We start from the raw sequence: 7,923 nt of genomic DNA, 5'->3' as shown, positions 1-7,923 counted from the left end.
AGACATACAAATGGACAAAGAGCGCTATCAAGTTAGCTGATGTGAATGAGAGGCAGGCCTGCTTGCATGTTGTTAGGAACTGCCAGTTGATAGTGAAAGGGGGGGGGGTTAGTGAAAGGGAGGGGGTGGGGTGGGGTGGTGACAGTGGAAAGGGGGATTGATAGTGGAAAGGGGATTTGTAGTGATGGGGGAGGGGGGGGGGGGGGTGGTTGTGGAAAGGGGGATAGATAGAGGAAAGGGGGATTGATAGTGGAAGGCGTTGGTGAGAGGGGGGGGGGGGGAGGGAGGGAAGTGGACTGGAGGAAGCGATGCACGAGATAAGTACCGGTAGTGAAGGGCCTCAATTGCCGGTTGGACAGGGGTGAAAGGGAGTTGACCGGAAGGGGTTGGAATAGGGCTTACAAGAAAAAAAGGCAGGAATGAGAACTGAGAAGGCTGGACGGGAATACAGAAAGCGGAGGTGATGGAGCTAAGGGTATTCGTGAAGTATCAGGTTACCTACCAGTACGTCAAGTACATTCTACATGTACATGTACATGTATAGTGTTGCTTACTGAAATCCGACCCCTGAGCGGTGCGCTCACATCGCAAAGACCCAACATGGGATTGTAAAACACTACGAAAGAGACCGGTAGAATGTGAGCGCTTCGCTCAGGGGTCGGATTTCAGTTGCCAGCACTGTACATGCACGTACATAATGTATTTGTGTGTGTGTGTGTGTGTGTGTGTGTGTGTGTGTGTGTGTGTGTGTGTGTGTGTGTGTGTGCGTGTGTGTGTGTGTGTGTGTGCTGTGTGTGTGTATGTGTGTGTGTGCGTGTGTGTGTGTGTGCGTGTGTGTGTGTGTGTGTATGTGTGTGTGTGTGTGTGTGTGTGTGTGTGTGCGTGTGTGTGTGTGTGTGTGCGTGTGTGTGTGTGTGTGCGTGTGTGTGTGTGTGTGTGTGTGTGTGTGTGTGCGTGTGTGTGTGTGTGTGTGTGTGTGTGTGCGTGTGTGTGTGTGTGCGTGTGTGTGTGTGTGTGTGTGTGTGTGTGTGCGTGTGTGTGTGTGTGTGTGCGTGTGTGTGTATGTGTGCGTGTGTGTGTGTGTGCGTGTGTGTGTGTGTGGCGCCCGTGTGTGTGTGTGTGTGTGTGTGTGCGTGTGTGTATGTGTGCTGAGAACTGGACACCGAGGCAACGGGATCTCCAGCGTCTGGAGTCGTTTCACCTGCGATCTATACGCATGGTCCTGGGCATCAGTCGGGCGCGCCAGATGGACGAGCACGTGACAACCCTTCAGGTACGGCAGTGGTGGGGTGACATGGAGCAGGTCTCTGACAAGGTCCGGCGCCGTCGTCTCCAATGGCTGGGCCACCTGGCTCGCATGGATGACCGTATTCCCCGCCAATTGCTCTTTGGTGCCTTGCCGTCTAAACGACCTCCACATGGCCCCCGGAAGAGGTGGAAAGACCCAATCAAACATGAACTGACGGCGGTGTCCATTGGCATGAATGAGTGGCTTGAAACAGCAGATGATAGGTCTGAGTGGAGAACCAGGTGTCAGGATGGAGTCTACAGTGTGGTATGCTCTCGTGTACAACCTGCCGTGAAACCACTCCTGTGTATGGTCTGCACACGCCGTTTCAGCCGTCCTCAAGACATCGCTAGACATAGTTGCACCTCCCGTCGCTCCGCAAAGGCAAAAAACAAACAGTGAAACAGCCGTTCACGTCCCGCCGGACTCGCAGGGCCTCATGCCGCGTCCCGGAGACAGCACTCCTCCAAGTCGCCCCGTTTGGGGACACATAGCCAACCGTGGCAGTGGGCGAAGGAAGGAAGGAAGGAAGGTGTATGTGTGTGTGTGCGTGTGTGTGTGTGTGTGTGTGTGTGTGCGTGCGTGCGCCCGTGTGTGTGTATGTTCGCGCGCGTGCGCGCGCGGTGCGTGGTGTGTGCGTGTGGGGGAGGGGGGAGAGGGATGATTTATCCTACTGGTGTTAACGGCATTCTTACCGTGGATACATCTACTGGCTCATTGAAGCTCAGTGTCAGACGGCCGGAGTCCGCATCAAACAGGACAAAGCGTACCAATTCTGGTGCTGTCGTATCATTGGTAACGGATACCTTAGAAACAAGAAGCAAAATGGAGGCGTTAGTATTCACGTGTTTGCTGGTGTAAGCAATGGCAAAGCGAATTGAGCGAATTTTACATGTAAGTAAAAAGGTTTGCACGTCCGCGGTACAACCGGCTATACAATTGTATTGAGAAACACAACCAGCTTAGGAAGTTTCGCTTGTGCCAGGCCACCACCATGGCTGTACATGTACGACTGTAAAAATGCGTTTCAGGTGTCACGGGATTTTGGATCGTTGTCTACTGATGAGATCTGTCTTGTAACCAATGTTGTACTAACGGGGGGGGGGGGGGGGGTAGACCTGTACAGATGTTGTACAGGTGGAATCCTGATAATTCTGTACTAACGGGGGTAGACCTATACAGATGTTGTACTAACGAGGGTGGACCTGTACAGATGTTGTACTAACGAGGTTTGTCTTGTAACCGATGTTGTACTAACGAGGGTGGACCTATACAGATGCTGTACTAACGGGGGTAGACCTTTATGGTCATAATTGGTCATTTTTGCGGAGGCACACAGGTGCTCTGTAGAGAGGATCATGTTCATAGAGGATATTGACATCCTGGAGGATACGGTATACAGTAAAACCTGTCAAGGCGACCACTCGGATAAGGCGACCACCTGTCCTAGAAGACCACTGAAACCAGGACCAAAGGATGCTATTTCCAGTCAATTGACCCTGTATAAGGAGACCACCTGGTAACAGAGACCACGCTTTGAAGGTCCCATGAGCGGTCGTCTTAGACAGGTTCCACTGTACTTAAAACATTTGTGTAAAGTCCATCACTGTTTTCTACCCTTACAGAGACTGGCGTTGTCGTGGATGTGAAGGTGGTCGTCCCGGTGAGACCGTGCCCAGTTTTGACGTCCAGAAACGTGTCCACTGCTCCGTTTCCGATGCTTGTGTTCAGCTTGACCGTGTCCAGGGAGGCAGTGGAAAGTGAGCAGGTGGCTGTGTTACTGGCCACTGCTACCGTGCCTGTGCCATTCAGCGCAATGCTGACTGTGGGAGATGCGGCTGCGAGAACAAGGAGAGCCGAACATAGCACGAGCACACATACACACACACACACACACACACACACACACACACACACACACACACACACACACACGTGCGTGCGCGCGCGCGCGAGAGAGCACACAGAAACATTATAATGGACACGCGCGTGCGTGTACACACACGCCCACCCACACACGCATACACACACACACACACACACACACACACACATTAGGATCCAGGTCATAAATTCATAGCCTATCTCCACTCAGAGCCCCCTCTCCCCTTTCCCGGCCCTATGTTTCATGTACTTGTTGCATGTACAATGTTGTTCACTATGGAGACTAGACCTGGGGGGGGGGGGGGGGGGGGGGAGGGGGATTGCGGTTTTTTGGGAGGGATTGCGTTTTTGGGGGGATGTCTTACCTTTGTTCTGCAAAGTAAACTTGGTGCAGTCTGGTGTGCCACCGGTCACGGATGTGAAGGTAACGACCACTTGCCCGGTGTTCATGTTGAGCGTTACGGCTGTGATGTTGTTCGCCTGGGCGTCTGCACGCGGTAGAAACAGAGTCAAAAAGAGAACAGAGCCAGTGGTCATGCTACCCTACTACTGTCTGCGTAGTTTCTTCTTCTTTTTTTTGCAATCCATTTTTTAAACGTTTTACTTTATTTTGTGTTTCAATTGATTTACTAGCATGTAAATTGATTTTTTTGGATTTCAAAAGAAGTTTACTGAATTTGAATTTGTTTGATGATAATTATTATGATGTGCAATTCATTTTGCCCGTACAAGAGGCGTCAATTTAACTGCCTGTGTAGTACTTGTACAGTGCTGGCAACTGAAATCCGACCCCCTGAGCGGTGGGTTCCGTCTCTGTTTCGTAGTTTTACCATCCCGTGTTGGGTCTTTGCCATGTGAGCGCACCGCTCAGGGGGTCGGATTTCAGTTGCCAGCACTGTACATGACGTACATGACGTACACGCTCATGTACATGTACATGAGCTGAGGCATTAGAGCACCACTAGTAGAGGTGTGCGGATAATGCTCGAAAAGGTGGCAGATTCTGCTCGAAAAGCAGTGAAATTGGCAGAACCATACAAACCGTATGGCGGGCAATTCCTCGAATTCTGCTCCATTTCTTTATCCACATACCAAACATGCATGAAACTTACCAGAAAAAGTACCGAATTCTGCCAATTTTTCTGCCGGCATTATCCGCATATGCCTACCTATCGAGGGGTGCATTCATGTACAAGTACCGGAGCTGAGGCATTAGAGCACTACTAGCATCATGATTTGTTTCATGGAACAGGCCTCATTTCCGGGCAAAATATACAATGAAAACTGAAAAGCCACTGTACCAAAGCCCTGGGCAGTGAAACCTGTCTAAGACGACCGTTCAAGGGACCTTCAAAGCGTGGTCTCCGTTACCAGGTGGTCTCCTTATCCAGGGTCATTTTACTGGAAATACAATGTAGCATCCTTGATCCTGGTTGCAGTGGTCTTCTTGGACAGGTGGTCGCCTTATCTGGGTGGTCACCTTGAACGGTTTTGTGCATGCCCGTACATTTGTGTGGTACCAACACAGCTCAACATGGCCTACAACTAACTTACAAGGCTACCTGAGTGACAGTGAGTGTACAGTCATATTCGCCTGATGATTGCATTGAGCAAGAAACTCCGAGTTGCGACAACTCTGTAAACCTCCATTGTTTGTTTTTTTTGTTTTTTTGGGGGGGGGGGGGGGCTAATTTTTTTTTAGCCTCCATTGTGCCTTTTGTGTGTGAGTGTACAGTCATGTACAGTAGTGTAGATCTACACTACAGGCCATAAAGAAAATTTTAATGTGCAAGAACATGGTCATGTGGATTTGCTTGTACGATCTCACTACCGCCCATCGCACTACCGCCCATCACACAGCGCACACGGCTGGCTGGTGACCCGTCCATGATCCGGGATGCAATCGTGCGAAGCGCGCTGCCCTGGCACGGGACTCACCCTTCCACAGCTTTCGCTACCTGTCAAATGTTGACAGCTGCGCTTGCCCAGTAGCGCCGAACATGGCTGGATGCCTGTCATTATTGGAGTCAACAGGACGGTCGATGCGGGCTAGCTGGCTGGTGATCGAGCTCCGCGGACAGAAGGTCAGAGCGCAGTGGTGTTACCATGCAGCCCTGCCATTAGAAGATTCTACTACTACTCAGTACTAGGCTGTAAAAGCAGGAATACTGCGACAGTGGATAATAATAATGCTAGTCATGATGTCCTTATCCCGTCCTGAGTCCGCGTCTACCCACTAAACTCACGAATTCCCTATCATTGCCTAGCCGATCTGAGTGTGTGCATACCATGTACATTGTACCGTCTAACTGCAGTGCAGGCTAGACCCAACTGCCAAGCCATGGCAAGGTTACAACGCATGATGACACCGCGGGGCCGGTAGATACCCGCACCCCATGCATCTACTTTGCATCACGTACTCGTACTGAATTGAAATGCCCAGCTCCACATCACAAGGCTGACAGAGCGAAAGCGTCATGCCATGCATGGCGCGTCAAGCATGAGTCGACTACAGACAGTAAAACGTCCCCACCGGAGTCTCATATGCAGCGAAACCAAGCTGCTTTCGATGCCAGTACCCTGTGAAGACCTTTTCAATGAAGTCCTTTTTCTCATGTGGAAGGATTTTCATCCGCATGCATTGCGAAACAAAGCGTCCAGCGTGTGCGTGTGTGTGTGTGTGCGTGTGTGTGTGCACAAGTTGCTATGTCTAACATAGCAGTTCGCTATCATCGCTTCCGCGATGGGCAGGTCTGAGGTCTGAGTGTGTGTGTGTGTGTGTGTGTGTGTGTGTGTGTGTGTGTGTGTGTGTGTGTGTGTGTGTGTGTGTGAGAGAGAGAGAGAGAGAGAGAGAGAGAGAGAGAGAGAGAGAGAGAGAGAGAGAGAGAGAGAGAGAGAGAGAGAGAGAGAGAGAGAGAGAGAGAGAGAGAGAGAGAGAGAGTCAGTGTGACCTGATCTGAGTAAGCCCTCATCCACGTGTCCAGGGGTAACTAACCCTAGCGGAGTCCCACCCATGCCTGCACGTTGCTCGATGAGCCAAAAGGACACCACACGACCGGGGCGAGCTGTTACGGACCACTCAAGCACATCCACGCTGCAGTCTCATTCAGAAAATCGTTGTCTTGACTGTCTGCATGCAGCTACAGCTGCAGCATAATATTATGAAGTGTTTCCAGAATTATAATAGTCTACAGTCATAGAGGATACATGGTATATACCGGTATGAGAGCACACCGCTACGACACCGCGAGTCTTTCGTCCGACACAACCTCTTTAATTTGTTGTTGCCATCTACATTCGGTCCGTCAATTCGCAGCGGTAATAGGTTATTCATTTGACCAGACGAGACCACACCTGGAGTGTTGCTGGTGATCTGTTGGTGCTGTCGTCTGCAAGCGTCGTGTGGTCTCGACGGGTCAAATGAGAAGCCTATTGCCGGTAGACCAACCACACGCTTTTTTTCCCCTGGAAATACTAGTCCAAAGAATCTCTTCTGACCTCTCCAGTGGCGAATGTGAGTCAGACATTGACCCATGGATGCTGAGTGCCCGCGCGCCTGTGTGTATGTGTGTGTGTATGTGTGCGCATTACCACATCAAACGTAATAATTATTTAATTATCACAACAGAAACTCACCGGCATGGCGCACAAGCAGCGCAGAAGACATGAGCAGAATGAGCACAACAGTCCGGACAAGACCATTGCCGCCACTTGCTGGAGAGGAGCCGGCCGCGCAACGAGCAGCCTTTGTCATCGGCGAAGAAGAAGAAGAAGAAGAGGAGGAGGAAGCTCTATCGGCAACGCAGCGTGTCGATGAGCCAGAGGTCATCCGTCTCGAATGGACGGAGTCGTCGGTGGAGTGTTTTCTCGGGCATTCACACAGCGCCATTTCCATGCGGCCAGTGTGCCCGATCGTCGTTGGTTTCGTGAGCGCACCAATGGCGCGGGAGACAGAAGTGCCAGGGGCACTCTCGGTCAGCGGCAGTTCTGCCTCTTCGTAGCCGTCCTTTATGAGCTGATACGGCGTACTGGAAAGAGAGGGAGAGGCAGCGTACTCTTTCAGCCAGCTGATTTCATACAGCTCTTGTCACAGAAGCGTTGCCAGTGATTGCTAGCGCTCTCGCAGCAGCAGCAGCGCCGTCGTCAACACGTTGACTGGCCGGACCTGCAAACAGCAACAGAGAACAAGCACACCAAAGCCATTCAAGCGTCCCTGCTGGGATCGGGGCGGACAATGAGGGCCATGCTCACTCACCGTTTTCCTAGCCACCCCAATCCGACTGGTGGTCAGGTTCAAAGCAAAATGGCGTCCCTGGTTGGGCGCCAAACCAGTCCGGGTGTCCGTCTGCGTCTAAGCAAAGACGCGTCGTCAGGAACACTCAACAGCTAGCAGAAGGCAATGAGACACCGCCTTCGGAACGAGACTGTGCACTCTTTACTCCCGACTTTCGGGAGTTGGCGAAAACAAGAAGAGCAAAAGCGACGGAGAGCAAGGGGAGAGATGATCTCCTCGCGATGTGCACTCCTCAATGACTGGGCTTAGAGGAGAGGCTTGCCGAATACAGTAGCTGTCGTCTAGCCGGGGTGTTCCTGCTGCACTTAGCACACATCACATACAATGTCAATGTGACGGGCTACACTGTCGCTGCATCATTGCATGAGCTATCAACGGTCTGTACTGGCACTGCCGGCACTGTCCGCACTGTCTGCACTGCACTGCACTGGCTACTGTAGACCTTTCTTTTCTTTCT

At 51.5% G+C, this 7,923-nt stretch overlaps 1 protein-coding gene across 1 annotated transcript in view; it reads right to left on the bottom strand.

Moving 5' to 3' along the window:
- The window catches only part of LOC135825719 (uncharacterized), a gene marked incomplete in the record, with an annotated part of 167,999 nt that extends 160,298 nt beyond the window's left edge, over window positions 1-7,701 (bottom strand). Inside the window, 5 exon segments of the mRNA XM_065338340.1 lie at window positions 1,984-2,094; window positions 2,912-3,126; window positions 3,538-3,660; window positions 6,809-7,337; window positions 7,428-7,701. Coding sequence (XP_065194412.1) covers window positions 1,984-2,094; window positions 2,912-3,126; window positions 3,538-3,660; window positions 6,809-7,067 — 708 coding nt within the window.
- Between the last annotated feature and the right edge of the window lie 222 nt (window positions 7,702-7,923).

This window comes from Sycon ciliatum, chromosome 10, assembly GCF_964019385.1.
Source record: "Sycon ciliatum chromosome 10, ocSycCili1.1, whole genome shotgun sequence".
In the NCBI taxonomy this organism is placed as follows: domain Eukaryota; kingdom Metazoa; phylum Porifera; class Calcarea; order Leucosolenida; family Sycettidae; genus Sycon; species Sycon ciliatum.
Note: the sequence above shows the minus strand (reverse complement) of the source record. Positions and strands in the feature narration are given on the sequence as shown.